The sequence below is a fragment of the Ambystoma mexicanum genome, chromosome 4p, assembly GCF_040938575.1.
Source record: "Ambystoma mexicanum isolate Mex_15411 chromosome 4p, UKY_AmexF1_1, whole genome shotgun sequence".
NCBI classification, from domain to species: domain Eukaryota; kingdom Metazoa; phylum Chordata; class Amphibia; order Caudata; family Ambystomatidae; genus Ambystoma; species Ambystoma mexicanum.
In genome coordinates, this window is record NC_090927.1 from 345,148,029 (window position 1) to 345,171,837 (window position 23,809).

General features: G+C 42.6%; 1 protein-coding gene across 8 annotated transcripts in view; it reads left to right on the forward strand.

The window, feature by feature from the left end:
* Positions 1–23,809, forward strand: part of LDAH (lipid droplet associated hydrolase) — a 1,186,576-nt gene that overhangs the window by 870,894 nt on the left and 291,873 nt on the right. For all 8 annotated transcript variants that reach the window (XM_069605885.1, XM_069605890.1, XM_069605888.1 and 5 more), the window contains one exon: positions 16,382–16,622. In XM_069605885.1, the coding sequence (XP_069461986.1) occupies positions 16,382–16,622 (241 nt within the window). The remainder of the gene's footprint in view (positions 1–16,381; positions 16,623–23,809) is intronic.

The following is a 23,809-nucleotide window of genomic DNA, read 5'->3' on the forward strand; positions in this document are numbered from 1 at the left end:
TGTATCTAGAGACAGCAAAAATCACCCTTCTATTTTAGTTGATTTACAAAAGGCCTTTGCATTGAATAAACAATATATGCAATTTTCTACCAGTAAAGGTTTTAAATATACAGATCTAACACCAAGTATCTGGGACAGATGAAAAGAAAGTGCTGTAATGTTTTCCCTTACTCATTACAACTCAGGCATAGATCAGAATATAGCACACTCCATGGATGCATGAAATAAGCTAATGGGAGTGTGCCGAGGTAAAACCGTACATATGTATATATATATTTATTGTGATCAGCTGTAAAACACACCTTGCACATATAATGAAAACTCACTTAGTGTACAATAAAATTAAAATGACATTTCAAAGTAATGGAAATTAAATGTACAAATATATCACCACTACTTTTACTAACATGAGTTAAGTTCATTAAACCTTCCTGTATTTCTTTCCAGGAAAGAAAAAACCTTACAAAACGTACTGTTGCTAAAACCAAAGATATTTGTGTTCCAGTTAATATTCTTTTCCCAAGACTATGGGCCTCATTACAAGTGTTTCCCGGTCCAGAAAAAATGTTGCAGGTAAGCATACCGGCACTGTTGATTCTGGACCCGCACACTACAACTCTTCAGGCAGGTGCCGTCTCGCCTGCCAGAGTCAGACCTTCCGGGTGGGACGGCACCCGCCTGCAGAGTTTTCACGGGAGCACCGGCACCTTAGCAACGATGCCAGTGTTTCTGTTTCCCCATATCCATGGAGTCCTATGGGATTCCTTGGGAATGGGGATTTACAAAATTACTGGCGCCTGACTTCCCGGCCACCAGACTTGGAATAGTCCAGTGGCACCAGGAAGTCAGACGCCAGTAATTTTTTACTGGTCTGGTTACTGCCGGACCCGTAATGAGGCCCTATGTCCAGATATCCTCTCAATATCATTGACAAAATAGACAAGTATTTTAATCTCAGCCCAGTCAAGCTAGGGCAATATATAAGCAGATGTTCAAGTCTTTCCAAGAGAACAAAGCAACACAGCTTGCACCCTCTTTTTTCCTTTGGAATTCTATGAGGTGGGCCTATGAGCTCCAGAATATGGAATAAAATTATACCTTATTTACAACGAGCGAGTAAAAGATGGACTAATTCAGTCAAGATACTTATCATGCGCAAACTCTTGCTTAATGGCCCAAAACGCGTGCCTTGTGGAGGAATATTCACATAAAGCCTTTGATTGTTCTTCTACAAGAGTATTATGCAGTCTTTTTAAAGTTAAAGAATCGTTATTTCGGGAAATGTATGCCATAAAAGTACATGCAAGATAAATATAACATATCATATACAATGCTTTAAAATCATCAAAATAAACTTCCACATGATCCATAAAATTGTTCAATGTTTGGTTTAACATTAAAATTACATTGAATAAGGTAAATGAATTTACAGAAACTAAATAAAAGACAACCAACAAATACATTTGAAAAGAGACCTTTCAATGTTTTCTCCCCAAGTTAAATGCATTTTGCAAAAATGTCATAATTTCCCAAGCTATTATCTCAGTGTTGGCCAACATATAAAAAATGATGGCTGGCTGATACTGTTGAAAGCCTGTGTTTTTTTAAGTTGCGACAATAAAATGTTTCCTACGTATTGAATATACAGAGCAGAGCAACAGAAAGTGACAGTTTCAAATGAAGCAGGACAGAATGGGTAAAGACTCTCCTCCAGAGTAGTTTTGTGCCCAACCCCTTGAGTCGGGCTCAAATTTAAACTGTGAAAACAAGCTCTGTTGTTCAAGGATTTTGATATGGTTAAGGGGAATAGGTTAAATAGGGGGTAATTTTCAAAGAAACCAATAACAATGAAGATTGTCCAGGCTTACAGCTCAGGCAGTCTTGATTCTATTAAAGACAAGGAGGCGAGCATTATGCTTTACTTCTTTATTACTGTCTCCACAGCAATTTAAAGAAACTTTATATGTAACTAACAAAACATGTTTTATTTATTTTTTTAAACCTAGTAACATTTTGTTTCCTCCCAGGAGACCTGGAGGTGTAGTAAACAACATAAAGTTAACACGGTTTGAAAAATGTTCATACAATGTCCAACTCCTGAAAGAAAAATGTCTCTGGACTACCAGTACCCACAGTCCTAAGGGTGTTCTGTAGTCCTACCTCCAGTACCTTAACCAATCCTGGCAAAGCTGCCCCTATAAGATAGCTTTGTCCCCCTCTCTACTCCTCTTTCTTTGGCCGCTAGACTGTGCTTGAGAGACTTTAACTGGTAACTGAAAACCATTGGAGCTTCTACTGCAACTGTGCATCACTCCATAACCTCGGCTGAACGTCGTCCTCTTGCAAACTTCGCCATGCAACTTGTGACAACCAAGATGTTTATCTGTACTCAAGACGTCTTCTGGTCATCTCCTGCAATAAATGGAGACGTGATTATAAGGGTGGGCCTTTACTTGACACATGATCATTATAAGTAACATGATTGTCTTCTGTCCCAACGGTGGGATATAATGCTCGCCTTCTTGTCTTTAATAGAATCAAGACTGCCTGAGCTGTAAGCCTGGACAGTCTTCATTCTATGACAAGACGGAGGCGAGCATTATGCTTGTTCAAAGCTATTCATCACTCTGTCTGCAATCTGAGACACAGGCTTAAAATAGAACGTTTTAAAGGTACATTCATTGGACCAATCGGCTGCTTTCATAATCTCCTGTAAGGGAACGCCTGCTGCAAATGCGCTGGATGCCATTGCGCCTATCGCTGAATGAGCGCCAAATTGAGATAAATCTATCCCCTCCCACTGCATGACTTCTCTAACCCATCTAGCTATGGTGGCCGTTGCTACTGCATGGAAGGGTTTTCTACGCGCAATTAATAGCTGCGTTACTCCTGCGGGTCTAAGCGGTGCTGTGACTCTTTCGTACTCCTTGATGCACTGTGCTACGCACAACTTTGCATTGTCTGGGATGTATGGATAAGACATCACTGACAAATCGGATTTTGTCCTTTTAGCCACATTGAATGCAACTCCTTCGGGGTAGAACATTTTCCGATCTATCTTCAGGGCCTTGACATTTGACACTCTTCTGCATGCTATGAGGCAGAGAAGCATATCCAGTTTGCCCGATAACTGCGATCTAGTAAGGTCCTTGTTCTCTGGCCAGTCCGCAAATAGTTAAAAAACTTTGCGCACGTTCCATAGAAATGAATATTTAGCCTCAGGCGGCTTCTTCAACTTTATACCCTTCAACAGACGGACTACAGCTGGATGTTCTCCTATCGGGTGACCCTCTAGCTTTTTTTGTCCCACAGAGACCACGGATCTATAAACTCCTATAGTCCTATAGGCACCCCCGTCTTCGAATCTTTGTGCTAAAAAATTCAGCAGGTGTACTAGAGGGGCTGAAACGGGATGAACACCGATGGACGTACAGTACGTCTCCCATCGGTTCCAAGCGGCACCATAGCTCCTAATGGTGGAAGGCGCCCAGGAGCTTCTGATGCAATCTGCAGCGAGCTGCGAAATTTCTGGCAGCTCCCAACATTGCCTGAAACCCGGCATGCTAGTAGGATGAGCAAGCCCTCCGCTAGGAGCGGGTGATACTGGCCGTCGGGGTTCTGCAGAATGTTCGTGTTGTGAGGAATCACTCTTGGAAAATCTGTAGAAAGTTCCATCACTACTGGAAACCACGACTGGGACTTCCATAATGGGACTATGAGCACTAGTTCTGCTTGCTCTCTCCTCATTTTCGCTACTGTCCTTGTCAACATGATGAATGGAGGAAAGGCATAATGGAGAGCTCCTGACCACTGGTGAAGGAACGCGTCCGTCCCTGACGCTTCCGGGTCTATCCTCCAGCTGTAGAACTCAGGGAGCTGAGTGTTGAGCCTGCTGGCGAACAAGTCGCGATGCAACGGCCCCCACAGCTGGTGGATGCGGCTGAAAATGCTCGGGAGAAGTCTCCAATCGCTGGAGTCTACCAGATAACGTGAATTCCAGTCCGCTATTGTGTTCTGAATGCCTGGCAAGTATTCTGCTGATACTGATATCTGTTGTTCCAAACAGTAATGCCAGAAATCTTTGGCTAGTTCCGCAAGCATCTTGGAGGAAGTTCCTCCGAGTTTGTTCACATATCAGACCGCCGAAATGTTGTCCATCTTGAGAAGGACACAGCAGGTCACCCTGTCTCGGGTGAACACTTTCACTGCAAAGGAACCCGCTAACAGCTCCAAGCAGTTTATGTGGAGTTTGAGCTCTTCTTGTGACCATTTCCCGCCTGTTTGCAGTCCTCTGCACCGGGCTCCTCAGCCTATCCTGCTGGCATCTGATCCTATCACCAGATCCGGAGTGTCTCCGAATATCGCTCTGCCATTCCAGGCCTCCATATTCTGTAACCACCACTGGAGCTCTGTCATGGTGTCTTGGTCCAGGGAAACCAATTGGTGATAACACAGACCGCCTCTAAAATGTCTGATTTTCAACCTCTGAAATATTGCCTGAATAGAGGCTGCTAAGAGGCCCACTACGCGGGCTAGGTTGCGAAGGGAAATGACTTTCTTCGCTAACACTATCCTCAGCTCTTTTCGAATCTCTCGAACTTTCGAGCTGGTAGTTCTAGAGAGGCACTTTTTGTGTCTATTACGAATCCCAGAAACTATACGTTGAGTCGGATGAAAATCTGACTTTTCTTCGTTGATGATGAAGCTGAGGGAGGTTACCAGGTTGCTTACCCAGGCAGCTTGCTCCCGAAGGAGTGATGCACTCTGGCCTAGAATCAGAATATCGTCTAGGTAGATAATCATTCTTATACCTCTTTCTCGAATAGCAGCCGCCACTGGCCTCATGAGCTTGGTGAAGTCCCAAGGGGCGGAAGCCAGTCCGAAGGGAAGACATGTGAATCTCCACATCTCCGCGTTCCATCTGAACCGGAGGTATTTTCGGTGATGCTCTGCGATAGGGATGGTAAGATAGGCATCTTTTAGATATAGGCGGACTAGCCAGTCTCCCGTCCTGAGAAGATCCCGTAGAAGGTGAATCACTTCCATCTTGAAATGCCTGTATACTATCCATTCGTTCAGACTTTTCAAGTTTATTACAGGCCTGACTTTGTCTCCTCTGTGAACCAGGAACATATTGCTGATGAAACCTGGATCGCTTTGTGTCTCGCGCTCTATCGCCCCTTTGCTCGCCAAGCTGTCTAATTCGCTGTGCAACAGAGTTTCTTTTTGCGCCTTGCAAATTGGCGTTGGCTCTAGAGTTTGAGAGGGGGCACCTACAAACTCCAGTGTCAAGCCGGATACAGCATGTAGAATCCACTTATCGTTGGATAAATCGCGCCATGCATGCAAAAAGCTGACTGTCCTGCCCCAAATTCTGTGTGTTACCTCCCTTGTACTCACCGGCTGGGGTGTTTTGGTATCTGTAGGCTCCTCTTCCTCTCCTGTTTCTTGGGAAACGGTTTCGTGTCGGAAAGAAATTATCTTGTTGTCTTGACTCCCAGTACTGGGACCTCTGGCCTTGGGGTCTTCTTTGATTGGAGAAGCGACCGGACGCTCGACCCCTTTGGCGACCGGTCACGGAAAAAACACGCCCGGGAAAGATTTTCCTGATAGAAGATTGGGCCTTTTCCAGTGCAGAGTATGTAGCTACAAATTGGCTCATTTCTTTGCCAAACGCCTCTCCGAAGAGCATGCCCTGTGCTCCTTCCCCCGCCTCGTACGAGGCTAGGTCGCTTAGTTTGCCGTCGATTTTCATCAGTACTCTGCGTCTTCTTTCAGAAGAAAGGGCGCAATTCGCGTTCCCTAGAAGGCAGAACGCACGCTGGGCCCAATTCGCCAATACTTGGGGGTCTACTGGCGTGTTTGTATCAATTGTCCTTTCCGCCAGATCCATTATTTTAGCCAGGGGACCGGAAAGGTCCAACAGTTTGTCTTGACAACCTCGCCAAGCTCTGTCCACCCCTTTCCGTATATCTTTGGCCGTCTTCGTGACAAACGTGACCATCTTAGGGTCTAAATCAGGAGTGTCCGTAACTTTACTGGGCAATTCGGGTCTGGGGCATTCCGCCCTCATTCTCGTCCTGACTTCTCGGTCGAGTGGTTTTCTCATGTGGAGGGTCATATATTGGGCTACCCTGGGTGATGGTACCCAGTCCGTTGATCTTGGATGCCGGATCGCCTCCAGATCGAACATGTTCCCCAAATTCTCATCATCCGGAAATTGGTCTATTAGCTGAGGAGATGGGAGTTCTTCTTCCCCACTTTCTTCATCCGGTGTGTAACCGGCATCCAGTTCCTCCCCCACATTGTACACCCCTGGGGTCGAGGGTCGAGAGCCTGGCACTGTTGCCCTATTCAGGAAGGCTTCTTTCAGCCCATTTACTGGGTCAACTGGCTCTTGGAGTCTTAAATTTACCCCGTCTGGGTGACTCGGGGGCGTCTTAGAGTCTGAACTCTTCCGAGTCTTCTTACTGCCCTTGGTATCAACCCTCTGCTCAGGGTGTCTAGCTGAGGTGCCCTCGCCAGGGCTGAGCACCCTTTTCTTGGATTTCTCCTCCGCTCTCTGTGCGTTCAGGATGGCCTCCAAATGGTCAAGTCTCTGTGTAAGAGGAAACACTCCCTGCGTCACAGCGTGTGAGAGTGAGTCCCCTAGGACCATTTTAAAACTTTGGGAGAGGTCTTGCTCATTATGTGTGGGCTCTTCCACCCATTCCTCCGAGCTCCATTCTGGAGTAGTCCACTTATATTCCCTGGGCTCAGTATATTGTGCCATCTTTCTCAAAGGCTGGCTCCTCAGCTTTCTTATCCACAACCTCTTTTTTTTTGGCCCAGATAGCGTGCCCTGTAATATGACCTCACCACTAATTCTTCGTGACTAAATGAGCTGACTGGAAGTGTGGGATCTGAAAGTCTGTGCGTGCTCACTGGAGGGAGTCTTTGTGATCCAACTCACGTTCGGAGTACTGAGAGAAAGCTCTGTTCTCTGCGCGCTCGACCGAGTTCCAAATCTTCTGGAATAGCGGTTGAGCGCACACGATGGCTTCTGGGGCGCTATGCGCGCCCGCTGGGTCCTAGCGGCCCCGAGCGGGAGCCCGGCGGCTTATTCGCTCGCCGCAGAAGGAGGGAGGGGCCGGTAGCCTAGCGCGAGTGCGTTCGCTCGTGGCTCGGCTCTGCTCCTTATCTATCAGCTACCTGCCTGTCATTATAACTGACGTGGAGTGGATACGCTCCTCAACGACTTACATGTGAGGGAATATTTAGATATATTATTCCAAATTAACGCGCGTGCAGGCTAACAACGCTGCGTACTGCGCATAAGTCACCATAAAGTACATATTAAAGTCACTATGCAAAATTTATAATAGACAATGAAATCACTATGAAATATGGTAAGGCACTTATCTCTGTGGGATCAGCAACAAAGAAAGAGGAGTAGAGAGGGGGACGAAGCTATTTTATAGGGGCAGCTTTGCCAGGATTGGTTAAGGTACTGGAGGTAGGACTACAGAACACCCTGAGGACTGTGGGTACTGGTAGTCCAGAGACATTTTTCTTTCAGGAGTTGGATATTGTATGAACATTTTTCAAACAGTGTTAACTTTATGTTGTTTACTACACCTCCAGGTCTCCTGGGAGGAAACAAAATGTTACAAGGTTTAAAAAATAAAAGAAAAAATATTTTGTTAGTTATATATAAAGTTTCTTTAAATTGCTGTGGGGACAGTAATAAAGAAGTAAAGCATAATGCTCGCCTCCGTCTTGTCATAGAATTCAATGTGTATTAGTATGCTTTGTCATTTCAATGTGAAATCTATCAGTCGTATATTAATTAACTGGCACGCGTTTTAGAGCAGCCACTGCACTTTTCCCACAAGGAGACACAAGATTGTTAGAAATACAACTCAAGACTTTGGCCAGATCCTTTCCCACCATGTTTGACCAAGGGATTCTGAGAAACCTGTCACTGGAACAGACATGTGACAAGATTTGTTGAGAGAGGAATGCTTTTGAATTAATGCAAATTGATAAGAATATCAAACTAGGTGCACATAAGGCATCCCCAATGAAAGGTAAATTCAATTCTCTATGGGCTGTCTGAGGAAGACATAAAAGTCTTTAACAAACCCCAAAAAAGTGCTCACATTCAATTCAATTGCCGTTGGATTTCACTATGTAAAATCTATGCATTGGATCAATTGTTTGAACATTATAATTGTGAGCAAGGTTAAAGACTGCACCAGTGTTTTGTCTCATCTTTGCAGCCTGTTTGGAAATGTGCCAAGTCAAGTTAAGGTTAAAAGAAAAACGAATGCCAACCTATCCTAAGAAAAAAACACAGGCATCGGGATGTTACACGAGTAAAGGTTCCTCCCATTCTTTCTGCCGTTGTTAGAGAAACACATAGTTGCTGATTTTTTTTATTTACTTTAAGATCGAGAGACAACATGTTTCAGTGTAATTGTCCATTATTTTCTGCAAGGATCCTGGGATACACACAGTGCTTATGATAAGACTGGGACTCCAGTGCTCATAATTAACGGAACATCAGCTTCCAGACTTCGAAGTTTTGCTGACAAACCGTTGATATATAAATTTAACAAAACAGGCACCAAAACCAGCTCTGCCGTATGCCACTCATAACAGAAAATGGAGAGGTCATATTGCCAAAATCATCTATTCTTACTACTGCAATGTGTCTCTCATGTATATAAATAAGCACGGAAAGCAGTTGATTTAAAATAGCCTGAAACATTGAACGATTAATAGAATTCAGTTCCTATATGTCCCCTAAAACCGTGTTGCATGTCTGACATGATGTTGTAGTCATGAATCTATTCCATTGCTCTGATTAAGACCTGTTTCCCAAATATTTTAAAAGACAAATCTAACAGGGATATTGGTGTGTAGCACGCTGAAACCCCCTTTCTTAAAAATGTGGTAAAACGGTGCAGATTTCCATGATTTAGGGTAAATCCTTGTGGTTGTTATTGCAATAGAGGAACCCCATATGTCTGGTTGATTTATGTTTAAGTCAGTAGGTATATAGTGCAGCCCTGGAAATGTATGCACTTTCATAGACAGGATACAATTCTTCACCTTTAAAGGTGAGAATAGTGTCCATAACATCTTTGGACATCATCAACATTTTCAGAGAAGCCTCTTCAGCCAAAGGGACATGCATGTATGTTTAAAAAAAAAGTTTATCCCGTCCTCAGAATGTACATTGTTATTTTCAACTTATCAACACGTTTCGGATCTGCAGCAATAAGCTTCAACAATTTTCTGGAATTTACCTCTGTTGTTGCCAATAATGAATTTTACCACCATTTTTATGAGCATTTGTTGCCTTTGTTGAGTTAAAAACATATTAATCTCTTTCCTCAGTTTTGCAATTTACGTGAATTGCAGATTTGAATTCAAATAAAAAAGCTTGATGTGCTTTTTTACAATCATTAGCTAGTCAAGATGATTGAAACATATCATATAAGATTGAATCTTTGATACCTAGGATTTAAAAGCGTTCATCAGAAAATTAAAGCAAGGCACTATGTTATCAGAAGTGCCAAACTTGTCGAGGCAACTAGGGATCGGATTTAAATCATCATTTAAGAACGCTGATAATAAGTTTGTATTTAAAATGTTATCCCAATAGATTTTACATCGACAAGCAGAAAAAGACCTTGGTTGTTTAGGGTTCACTACAGCAAGTTTTGTGTTGTGCTATTGAAACTCCATTGTTAATGTTAAAGTTGAATTCGTACTTTCCAGCCTAGGTACAACCTACAAATCCTTTGAGATGACAGTCCTTGGTCCCAAAAATAAAAAAATCAATTATAGAACTATTGCTGATGTATCTTTGGGAAATCAACCATTTCCAGTTCTATTTCTATTTGATGGAAGGGTAATGTGACGGTTTCAAAGCACTCTTGTATCGTCCAGCAGGAAAAAGAATCAACCAAAAGGAAGAAAAAGTAGAAGACACTGGACTGACAATAAGAAGGATTAGCCCTCAAATAGGAAGGTCCTTTCTAAACTGCAACAAGTCAGGAATTTCTCTGATATCCCTAGGCAGGCTGTTCTGTAATTTGCTCCGTACCACTGTGCCCAATCTCCCAAATATCCTGACTTTCTGACACCTGGGGATTTGATTGGACAGGTGAAGTAATGAGCTAAGTGGTCTATACGCATGGTACCAGGCAAACCATTTCTTGAGATATGTCGGGGCTAGGCCATATAAAGATTTATGGATCAATGTCAAAAGTTTAAAGTTGGTTCTGTCCTGGATGGGGAGCCAATGTAGCTTTTGACACAGGGGAGTGATGTGTCCCCGTTATCCGATGATGTGTATGATCCAGATGGCCATATTTTGAAGCCTTTTAGGTGGGTGATCAGCTGCTTGTTTATACCCAGGTAGAGGCAGTTAGAATAATCTAATTTAGCCCCGATGCTAGCACTGGCTAACATGGTACAGTCAGTGGTCGATTACAAAGGGTGCAGTTGTTTGAGAGTTCTCAGGTGAAGTTGGTGGAACTCACTAAGTTACCAATTTGAGGTACTACTGACAGAAACATTTCAAAATGAACTCCCAAGTAGCTTGCCACTTTGATTGAGCAATTGTATCTCGACAAATCCCAAAATGTAGGAAGTTCTTTGAGAAGCATGTGTGATGGGGGGATTTCCAAAATTTCTGTTTTAGAGCGATTCAATACTAGCCAGTTATGCGACATCCACTCAGCGATATCTTGAAAGACTGATTGTAGATGGGCTAGGTTCTTCTCATATTGGCGAGACAGTTTAAAAATGTGCGTCATCTGCGTACTTTTAGAAGCACACCCCATGGTTCAAAAGCAAGTCCTGCTGAGGCTTCACATATATGTTGAAAAGCAAGGGAGAGAGATATGAACCATGTCTGATACAAAGCCATTAACCTTGGTTCTGAATGCTCTGCTTTTCAGAAAGGAGCCAAACCATCTGGTGGCAGTATCCAAGATCAATGCCAGATTACTTAGGCATGTCAACAGAATATCATGTTCTATGGTATCAAATGCGTCTGAGAAGTCCAGCAGCATCAACATGCCGATCTGTCCCCCATCAGTTATCGTCAATAGGATGTCTTTTACATCTAATAGGGCTTTTCAGTGCTCCTATTTGGTTGGAAATCAAATTGTCTGCCACCATGAAAGCCTTGTTTTCTGAGCGAGTCTGTAATTGTCATTTGGCAACTTTGTCTATGATTTCTAGCAAAAAGGGGAAATTAGAGATGGGACTGTAGTTAGCAATACATCTCTGGATCTAGGGATTTTTTTTAAAAAATAGTGAATTCATCCATGTCTGTTTCAGGTTATCTGGGATATTTGCGACCTTAAAAGGTGTATTTATGATCTTTGCAATAGTGAGCGCCAGCACCTCTGCACGGCTTTTAATTAACTTAGCATCACATTGGGCCACTAGGAAAGTTTGTTGGATTAAGACTTGTGATTGTCATAATCTCAGTTACTGATATTTCTTTCAGAAAGAGCAGTTCCATATCAGGCACATCTGCCGGTGCCGCTTTCCAAGGGATGTTGAAGCTAAATTTAAGTTATGATGCTCTGATGGGAGTAGAGGTCAAACCATTAATTGAATACCGGGCGAGGCACAGGAAGTGTCACAATTAGATTCTTGAAGGAACTACAAGGAAGAGCTCCTGTCCCATATATTTTTTTATTTTGGTCTTAAACTATGTTTACATCTGCTTGCATTGATCATTTGAGTGGAAAAAGTCCAAGTTTCGAGCCTTAATTCGTTTGACTGTGTTGAAACACAAAAAGGATTTTAGATGAATGATCTGAAGTGATTATCTTTTGTGCCAGTGCCTTTTTCTTGGTTTCTGTAAGGAATGTCTTATATTCTGCCCTCAGAAATTTCAATCTAAGGCAGTTAGATTGCTTGGGATTTCTCTTCCATTTACACTGTGATCTAACAAGCTCTGATTTATTTGCTTCAAGCCTACTGTTAAATCATGTATTTTGTTTTGATGGTTTTGGTTCTCAAAGGGGCAATCGACTCAATTGATTTGTTCATGGAATTATAACATTCTATCATGGCTGAGATGTCTGTACAATCCAACCATGAGGGACTTGTAGACATGTTCTCCAATTCCGGATTCAGGTTGTTAGCTCTTAGCCTATGTTTATCCCAATAGAAAAGATCTATTTAATCATTATGGTGTGATCTAGTTATAGAACCACTGGAGAAGAAAAGGAGAGAATGGCATGGTCTGTCCAATCCACTCATCCGATCAAAGAATTCAAGAAACGTATAATTAAGGAGAAGATCCAGTCTGGTGAGCGCACTTGCATATAAGTTTGCAGGAAATCAATATAGGAGAAGCCACAATCTAACAGTTCTTGTCTGAGTGGGAAAGCAATGGCATCCTCCAAATCATGAAAATCAAGATTGAAATTTCCCAAGATGATAAGCAGGGTTTTCATTTTAGATTGGGAAATAATTAAGTTTGTGATGTTATCTCTAAACAGTGGATCCTATTTTGGAGGTAGATATAGAATGATAACGTCTATGGTGTAAGAAGGGTGTGGCAGAATTGTCACTTTAGAATTTCTTTCTCATGGCATCTTGGTAGTGAGTGTGTTTTAACTGTAAAAGTATCCCAATGTATCAGAACAATGCCCACTCCTCTACTCTCTATCCTATTCTATTCTGGTGATAATGGAATAACCTGTGGGAAAGGCAGCTGTAATAGAGGGACCATAGTAGTCTCTAAGCCAGGTCTCTGTGATAGCTAAAAGGTCAAGATGAGATTCCACTAACAGATAATGGCTTACAATCTTATGTGCTGAAATTGGACATGTATTGACCAAGGTCCATTTAAAATGCCTTGTGTTCATAGAAGTTAAGTCGTTCTTCGTGGATGGGTATCCAGAACATTTTGTATCCCCAGTCACCTGGGTCAAAAGAGAATTATCCTCTAGTTGTATCAAAGTGGAATTCAATTCCTTTTTAAGGGTGCATATTTAACAGGGCTTACCCATAATTGCCATGTTCGTATCAAGCATTACATTGGGCCATATTTGGTCAAAACCAGCCAAAATGCAGGATTCTTTAAAAACCATAATAGAGGCGGCAGCCTCCATTAATGAAAATTGAAATTCATTTTTATAAAAGGAGATCCTCAATCAAAATTAACACAAGGCAGGGACTTTTATAGTAAAGTGGGTTCTTCTGCCAAGGATGGAATTGCATTACCCTGGGAACCATCCCCAAACTGACTAGGACCTGCATCACTGCCTAAATCAGAAATTTTGCCCTTGGTCTTAATTAAGTTAGCATAATCATGTAAAATCCTGCACAACCAGTCAGTCTACTACATCCACGGAAAATATATTAAAGTCTCTCTCACTCCCAATGAGGATTTCACAGCAATTGCTATGCACGATTTATCACTAATACAGGGATACAAATGCATAACTGTAACAATCCCAATTTTGAAGCTTTGGATAATGCTAAATTTAAATTCAGTCACGATTGAGGGATTATTAAATGTTGCTACAATGCAATCACCATCAAGGGTTTTAGAAGTTGAACCAACCCAAGAGGCACATCTCGTCATAAGTAATGATAGTTCAAATTAATCCAGTTTATGGTGCGATTTATCAGAGTGACAGTAGACTCCTGTAGGTTAGTTTACAACCTTGGAATTTGTGTTGAAAACGACTGTCAGAGGTGAAGCCTCATGCAAAAGGTTTAAAGTTTCTCGATATTTCAGGAAATGTTTGCACCAGCTGGATTCAAACTTGAACTTTTCCTCTTGTCATAGTTCATTTTATTCATCAATTGCCGCCCTTCCACATATTTCCTCAATTGCATGATGCCATCCCAAGACCACCTTGCCCTTTTCATCCAGGGCGGGGCACAGCTTACAATTTGCTTGTCTCCCCCTAGTCAATTCAAATGGCAAATCTCCACTGGAGCAATCTGGTGAAAACTGATGCGCTTCAATCCTACTCCCCACAACACTGTCCCAATCTTCATTGTTCACCCATGCCCACCTGATGCAATCCTTGATTATCTTATTAAATCTTTCAGCAACTCCATTGCTCTGTGGGTGATAGATGGAAGTACATTTGTGGTCAATCCCATTTTCCATCAGACGCTGATTCATCTCCCTCGATTTAAAGTGTACACCATTATCTGTGACTATTTTTTTTTATTGCTGGTTTAGTCATTAAATTAATCAGACCTTTCAACAAAATGTATACAAAAATGCAAATATTCTCATAAAAATTAAATCACATACAGTAAAAATTATTATTACATTCAGTTACATTCACATTCAGTTATTTAAATATTATAACCAGGAATAGCTACCATAAAATTGCCATCGTCTAGTTCTTGTTTATTACCATAGACTTTGATCTTCAACTGATTTAAATAATTCACAGCAGCATATCTCATGCACTTCAAATTCCTGTTACACATCTTTAACCATAATTCATCAGTACATAGTATTTGATCTGCTTCAAATAATTGCTTGGGATGAAAAATGTGCAGGGGCAACAGAGTTTTGCACTCCACCATAAGATATTTCATGGTCTCCAACATTAAATTGCAGAATCAACATTTAATAATATCTTCCGAGATTTTCCCCCATTTATACATTATTTCCTTTATTGGCCATCCCATTTTCCATCAGAGGCTGATTCATCTCCCTCGATTTAAAGTGCATACTTGGCACCGTCACCAATGTCATGGGACTCTCTCTCTCTCTCTCTCTCAGTACCAAACATTTCTCTCTCAGAGAGCATGGTAACAATTTCACACTACTCTCTCAACTTCTAGATCCCAACCAGGCCACCAATACTCAGCCCTAACACTCTGCTCCGTCTTCGTGATACCTTGATGCCCCTCATGGGCAATCTCCACAATCCTCTTCCTTACCCCTTGGGGAGGAACAATGCGATCTCCCCTCATCACAAACTCACCACTCACATTCAATTATTCTCTCACCATCCACGATCCTTCCATGTCCGACCCCAACACGGTCTTCTTTGTTATCATCCCCCGTTTTGTGGCCTCCATCCTTTGTGAGACCCACTTGCTGGCTCTTCACTCACTGGTGTCAGCAGTCCAGTAATAGAGCGAAGAATCCTCTGTCCTAAACTGGACATGCTCGGGACTAATCCGCCAGAGCTCATGCTCATGCCTTGGCTGTCATCTTTCAAGGGCTCGCTAACGCGCCCACCCCCCCACGTTCTCACCGTCTATAAATAGTTTGGCCACTGATATCATGAACCTGCCAGCTAATGCACTAAATCCTAGAAGAGATAATCTAGGAAATCTTATTTCTGAATCACCATCTGAACTACAATTAAACCAGATTAATGAGAGCTGTCTGTCAAAGGGTTTGCCAATAAATGTTGATAAAACAAAACGTATGTCAAATCATCTTCATTAAACTACCTAAACTTAACTTTTCACTAATAAACAAATGAGTTGAACAGGTGGAGAATTTCATTATCTTAGGGTCCGTCTAATTATGGATGGGTCCTGAGATCGCCAGATATGGAAAAGTATACCCTAGCACATTGGGATGATACGAAGTTTGCTGATTGGTTCGGGGGACGTTCGTTTCTGCAAGAAAGCAAGTATATGTAATCAGACTATTCACTGTGCACTGTACGGTGATGAACTTGGGGTGTCGAAAACGTATCTGATCTTGAAATCAGCGAGAATAAGACTATGCTATCCATACCAAGTAGTACAACCAATATTATGTTTATAGGTGTACATAAAAAATGCAACTGGTACAAAATCAAAAAGTTAAGACTAGTGCTTGGCTAAAATAAATACTGATCTACATTAATTACTCTTGCTCTAAATCCTTAGCTTTGGTAATCCTGCCATTTTTTGGCGGAAAAGGGGAGGATTCACCTCCTGTATCATGCTGGAGGTGAACCCTTCACTTTTCCTATAAAATCAGCAGCATTCCTACTCAGTAATTTTGCGGGTGTTAATTTCACTAAAAAATCCCCAATGCAGTCGTATGGACTCCAGAAAATGGGGATTTACACCACCACTTGTAATCCCACAGGAAAACTACGGGACACAGTGATAACTGTAATTATGTTTGGTGGTATTTCCGGCAAAATTACCACTGGAATACTTCCAAACTCGTAATGAGGCCCTTTGTATTATTTAAGGGATGAATATATGGAATCAGAACCCTGCTAAAATGATTAGAAATTACAATAAATACATTGTTAAAAGCAAAAGACTACATTTTTCAAAGGTACATGCTGATAAATATGTTAATAAAGAAACTTTAAAAGGACATCCTTCCATTTCTTGACAATATTTTTGTGTTTCCTCCGCGTTTTGACAGGTTCTACGATCTGTGTTGTTGTTTCCGACAATAGAACGCATGGCTCAGTCACCTCAAGGAAAGGTCATGACTCCTGTACTGTGCAGTCTTCGGTATGTCTTGTACATGCCCATCTACCTCTTGTCATTCCTACCGGAGAGCGTTAAATCTTCCTTGGTGCGATTCGTGCTACGAGGAATCAAATCTGTCGATGAAGCATCCTTGGCTGCTTCAGTGGATCTCTTCCGCGTGGACTGTGTAGGTGAGCAAAAATATAAGTGCTTTAAGTGGGTTAATAAATCAAGAAGGGGCGTACAAAATCAGAAAGTGATATTGGAGTGGGATTTAGGAAGTGTTTTTCACAGCCTAAAAATCTCATTCATTTTCAATAAATGATTTATGTTTTTTAAAGTAATTTAGTAGCCATAAAAAAGGGTGCCCGTTGTTAAGAAGTGGCCTTACTGACACTTACAGATTTTCATAACCTGCATGAAAAGTAGAACAGTCTAAATGTGGGTGCATTAAATGTGTTTATCAGAGTCAAAGAATGAATTTAAAAAATGAAATTGGAATAGGTCAATGTAGGTTCCAATCCTGGAAAGGTGTTTGTGCATATGAGGCAAAAGTTGCAAAATGAAACAATAAACCCTGTGCAGTGGGTGCTGTAGCCCGTGCGATAACGGCACGCCCACGGTTTCAAGTCCTTCCAGGGTGCACCATAGCCAAGCACCCAGCATGATGCGGCCTCCTCGTGCCCTTGCCAGGGCCAGGAGACCTACGGTATGTGTATGGATATAGCGTAATCTATGCATTCTTGTACTGTATGTATTTATTGTATGTATGCATGTATCATGTATTGTGATGAATGTATGTATTACAATGTATGAATGTATGTATGACTAATGCTACATCTACTCTAAGAGTCAGCTGATGGCACTGGCTCTTGCCACCACCACCAGACCATATGAATGGGAGGATGTTACCATTAATACAGGTACTGCTCCTGCTGACACCAAACCTATGATGGACACAGGCAGCTCCTCGTATTCAATACTGCTGCTTAATACGCGGTCCCTTCCGGCGCCACGGCTGAAATACACCATTTGATTTCAGAGCGTAGCCCGGATCTACTATGTTTGACTTGGACATGGCTGTGCCCTGGCTCTGCCCCTGCCCTGGTCCCAAGCCATCCCGCCCAATTACCACATTATTCATTTTGACCGCTCCCCCCCACGTCATGGTGGCGGTGTTGATATGATTTATACATCTGAATGCACTATTAACCAGCTCATCCTTTCCCATGACCTGGACATGGAAGCCTGTCTCTTTAAACGCACCCTATCTCCAGCATGCTCCTACTACTTCCTGCTTATATATCGCCCCCTAGCCCTATTGGGACATTTGGGGGCCTTCTGCTGGATCTCCTTGCTGACCTACAAATGAGATATATCCGCCTAGAAGTTTTGGGTGACCTTAATCTAAAACTTGATCTACCTAGACCCCCTGCTCTTAATTTATTCTTTGATAGTATGCTTGATTTGGATTTACATCAAATTGTGCACTCTCCTACACATAAGCTTGGGAATATACTGGACCTAGTCTTTGCAGTTAATACTATGCTATCTTTACAGTCAGTGGAGCCCATGGTATGGACAGACCATTTTCTTATCTCATGTACACTTAATAGATTGACACCTTATACCAAGATAACAGCTCCTAAAATATGACACCCTGTACCAAGATACCAGCTCCTAAAATATGGCACCGTTAATGGCGCTCTATCGACCCCCCCCCCTAAGTTTGGTCTCCCTTATCGCAGCCAAATGCAACATGGATTCCCACATCTCTCGATCTACTCTAGCATTATCCCTGCAGGAGGCGGCAGATAAGGTTGCCACCCCTTAGACTTATACAGCCCTGCAGATACCATCGGAGCTGTGGTTCTCCGACTCTCTTAAGGCAGAGAGGCTTAAACTTAGACAGAACGTTCCTGGGGCAAAACCGACGATCCTCATTTTAAGGCTGTATTCAAACAGCAATTGGCATTCTACTCCGGTGCGGTTAAGACAGCTAAAGCTCTATACATGTCTGAAAAAAAAATGCCCAGTGTAAACGTAAGGCCTTGTTCACTGTTGTGAAGGCTCTCTCCTCCTCTGACAAGCTTACCTCTAGAGTTAGACCCACTCAAAAATTGTGTGATGACCTATCGCATTTCTTTATTACTAAAATCAGAGACATTCGCCATAATATTGCAAAGACTACCCCTACGGCTGAGAGTAATAACACTGAACTCAATTTCAGATCATCTCCATCTGAACTGCCTAAATGATCTGTCTTTCCATTATTCTCGGAAGAAGCAGTCCTTGCTGCCAATTTACAAGATCAAATCTTCCTCCCCTTTTGATGCTATTCCGGTAGTGATCAGGAAAACCATCTCCACTGATCTTTTAAGGGAAATTACTACAGCGATTAACAACTCCTGCCAGTCTGGGACTAGTCCCCCTGAACTGAAAGCTGCTAGAGTGATCCCTCTGTTAAAGAAGCCCACTTTGTACCCTAAGGTCCTTGCTAATATTTGTCCTATTTTACTCCTTCCTTTCTTTATGAAACAATTGGAATCTTTGGTTTCTACCTCACTCTCTTCCTACCTTGAATCTTCCACTCTTCTTGACCCTGCTCAGGCTGGTTTTAGACCTGGCAGAGGCACAGAGAGTGTTCTGGTCTCCGTCCTGGACAACATGGCCAGGCTGGTGGACTCAAGTGGGGTGGATGCCCTGATTCTTCTAGATATGTCAGCAGCCTTTGACACTGTCGACCACCCCATCCCGCTAGCCCAGATGGGTCTAACTGGCCAAGAAATGGCATGGTTCACCTCGTTCCTGTCGGATCGTACCCAGACTCTCTGGATGCCCCCCTTTCTATCCACTCCATGCCTTCTTAGCTGTTAAGTACCGCAGGGCTCCTCCTTATCACCGACTCTTTTTAACATCTACATTTGGGTATTAGTGGGTCTCATCCGGTCCTTCAGCGTCAGATGCTATTCATATGCTGACGACACTCAGATTCTGATTTGTTTATATCTAGATCAGGCTGAGATGGCGTCATGCCTGCCTGAGTGCCTGATGGCTGTGGGTTGGGTAAATGGATGGACCACAACTGGCTCAAATTGAACTGTGATAAGACTGAGGCTTTGGTGGTGGGATGCCCCCCCCGATCCGTCACTTTGGGTGTCCTCTTCCTGGCCTGCTTCTTTGGGCAACCTTCCCACTCCTACATGGAAGGTTAAGAACTTGGGGGTCATACTGACAGCTTCTCTCTCTATGGAGAGTCAGGTTGCTTACGGTATGTCAAACTGGCCATATGCAGCTGAAAGTTCTAAAAAAGTGCTGCCTTCAATCCCTGAACACCTTCGTCCCCCGGTTGTGGCTGCCCTTATTCTATCACGGCTGGATTATTGTAATTCTTTATATTTATCCCGAGCGAGAGGGCTTATCCAGAGTCTACAGTGCCTACAAAATCTAGCAACAGCTAGAAGCCATTAGCTCCCCCTATGGGGCACACATATCCCCCGTCTTGCGCTCCTCCACTGGCTGCCAGTATGTCAGCGTATTAGATTTAAAGCTTTGTGTATTGTCCATCGGGCAATCCACAATGTGGGACCAGAGTTTCTGATATCCAAGTTTGTGCGCTATTTCCCCAATTGTCAGCTTCGACGACGATTGTGGTTCAATCATTTAACCGCGCAAAGGGGGCTGCTCACTCTGAGGCTGCTGCCATTGGATGGAATGAGATGCCGCCTCTCATAAAGAAATTAGGCGGTAACCAAGCTTTTATGAAAGCTATGAAGACCCTTCTCTTCTAGTTGTGCTGCCTTTCCTGTCTACATGGACAGCTTGCCTTCCTCTAGTGCCAAGATGTCCTTGGGCGACCGTTTGCGCTTAAGACGTTTCAAATAAGAATAATAATAATGCGTATGTATGTGTTTTTGAATGTAATGCATTGTCTCTGTGCAGTCTAGTTGAGTGAGTAGCTGTGCGTGTATGTATGTATTTAGTGTAAGAGTGTCAGGCATGTGTATGTGCATGTATAGCATCTCTACAAGGGATTTACATTACAATTTGCATCGTTGGCATTGTGAATCCCCTGTAGAGAATGCTGAAGTGACCATTACTGTTATAGATAGGCTTTCTATCTATACCAGTAATGGTCACTTTAAAACACATGCATGAAGCACTTCAACCATCATGCATATGATTTAAAGTGTCATAAAAACAAAATTGGACAGGGCGAGTCAGATACATATAGACCCATTCGACTTCTCTCTGTACGACTAGCAGCAAATTTATTATATACAATTTCATGTATCAGAAGTCAATGATTGAGATTGGTACATTCACGACATAAAACAAAACAGTGTTACACAGGAGTAAAAGTGCAGTACATCACATGGGCAATCAATTCTAGTTTAAAATGTAGTGTGTTCATATAAATCTACGGCCCCTAATGCTAGACTGGGCTCTCTAAATCTAACTGCCTAATTGGCTAGGCTGGTTGAGTAGTGTCTCTGTATTGCATTACTGTATTCTTGGTTTGTCGACACAACAGTGTTCTGGCCTCACAAGCAGTTTGATAGTGCTCTAGTTGTAGCGGCCTTCATCAGGACAGAGGTGTTTTTTCAAATCCCCTTCATGCGGATTCCTGTGTTCTATAACGTGCAATTTCAATGCAACTCATGCATGTCTGGCTTGGTAGAATGGAAAGGTTGTCTGTGCTCGGCTGAGGTGTATCTGATACTTCTTATGTGGCCTCACTTTGAATTTGTTATGTTGCTATCTAGTCAAGTGATCCAGCAGGCTTTTAATTCAGACAATCAATGGGGTTCATTTCGAACCTGTGCCGCTGGAACTGTGTGACTGTCAAACACAGTCACACACTGACAAACCAGTCACATGCGTCCAGCGGCGGAGTTCTTCATTTATCTACGGACTAGCACCCCAAACTGAAGCAAGGCTATTACGTTCCACTCAATGGAGAATATCAATTGTGCAACACAATTGAAGAAATAAAAAAAATATAATTAAAACGTTAAGGCTGATCTGCTTGTGGTATCACCAAGGAGCATTTGAATGGGAATTTCACCATTATTGGACCCTCATTCCAGGGTGCACCCTCAAGTTACTGTTGTGCATGTGTAGTGATTATCACCAATTACATGCATATTCAGTCATATGTTTAAAAACATCAATTCCTTTTGCATATGGATCACAATCTTTGATGGCAATGATCAAGACATGATCTCCTTCCATGATTGGATTAATGCCAGGAATCCTTTTTCTTAAATCCTCCTGCAAGTCCAGTCGCACTACTATCCATTTTTTGTATTTGAGCAGTACTCCGACAGCAGGGGGCATCAATACGACCATCTCTAGGAAAACTACAGATTGCAATTAATTGGTTTCCTTCAGTTGTTACCATGCTAGAGCCCTTTGCAAAAACATACAGTTTGGCCAATTTTTACGTTATCGCTGATCTTGCTCCAGGTTGAGCGAATATAAATGTCATGCCCGACTTCTGTCACAACAACTCGAGAAGAGAGGATATCCAGAGAAAATAGTTTGCCAAGTGGCAAAAAGGGCACAAAATATACCAAGACAGGTAACTCTACAGAATAAACAAAAACCATAAAATGAAAAGACCATTACTGTGGTATTGAGTTATTCTTCACTCTTTAATAAACTTAAGGAGATTCTGAGGCTGTGGCAGAACCTCTGTGATAAATTGGTGCATACTGTACCGCAATCTTTTAGAGAAAGCAGCAGCCAAGACGGACATCTTACACTGTGGTCCACTACTCCAACTATTTGAAATGCTCCATGTGGTTCATGCATTGTTTGTGCACAGACAAGTAGGAGCAAGCGGATTGATATTGGTTGACACTTCGTCTCCCATCGTGGTTGAGTGGGCTGGAGCCCTTCTCCCGTCGCTGCCTGAGCCACACTCTGAACCTGCTGTGCGACCGCATCAGCCGACGACTTCTACATATTCCTGGCATTCCTGGCTTCCTACTAACATCATACTGCCTATTAATTGAATCCATCTTTCCAACGTGCCTTTTCTCTTTTCCTCGATGCACCGCCTGATTTAATAATGGCGGGCACAACGCGGCCCCACAACGAGGCTAGATCTCCGCTGCCAAGCAACTGAGACTTCTCATAACCAATCTCAAACGCTGGCAGGCGGAAGCCGGCCTCCGACGAAGGCTGAAGAAAAAAGCCCTGCTCGCTAATGTGCGACACATCAGACCTAACATTATTGTGCCTTCGCATGCCAAACTTATAGGTAGGTGTACTCTTCTTCCGCACCCTACTGCCAACCGACAGACCACCCTACCCACGTGCTACAATACGTACTCCAACCGGCAAAAGAGACATTGGTCTAGTGACCCTGCATCTCCCGTGCATTGCTGACTCCATGTCACAGGTACCCTTCACTGATTAACTTTAGTACAACCTGGCGTCTGCTTTCCGATCCCTTCCAACCTGCTCTACTAATTCGAAAATGTGTTAAACCTATCGTTCACAAGTCTGCCTTCATAAACGTACTCTGTGTGCCTTTCACTTATATTCTATATGCCGGTGTTCAACCAGCCTACTTTTCGCCACAGAGTTATGAACAAATGCTATCTTGTTCGCCCACTCACATCCTCTGCACTGAGCGGTTAATATTGACTGGGCCTATGCCTATCCTCTGTTTATGACTTGCCTCTGGACGATTTTCCATTTCTACAGTTAATATAATTGTACTGCACTATACTGTGCATGTATTTCATTCAAAATACTGATGCACTCTGAACATCTGATTGATTATCTGCACTATGCCAATTTTTAACAAATACTGTGATGACCTGTATTTTTTATCTGTTATGCCCCTGCTTTTGTGAGGACCTTGAGACCAAATGCCAGTCTTATATCAGCCTTAATTGAATCACCACTCTTCAGCCAACTAGTTGATACTTTGCTACTGATCCCTATACCGATCTGAGTTGAAACTGATACTGCTCCTAAGACCTACTTGCACAATAGTGCTTGCGAGAGTGCCTGCCTTTACAAATTAACTTGTGTCATCTGCACCTGAACTCACTTCTGCATCCTTTACATTGTGACACGAGTCTAGGGTAGTCAAGCGCATGTAATCTATGTTTTGACAAATGCACGCGTTTACGTTGGTGTTAGAAAACTGTACTGAATTACTTTGGTGTTAGTAACTATGTATGTTCCTACCAAAAATATCACCGCCATACTGTCGATCAGCCTCCACATCCTTGTTACCATTACAAGTGTCACCACCATTCAACCCAATTCTTCTAACACTATTTTGTTCACCTTGCTACACGCCTACTCAACATGCCCATACACTCCAACATGGAAAGTTGTATCAAGCCCACCAACT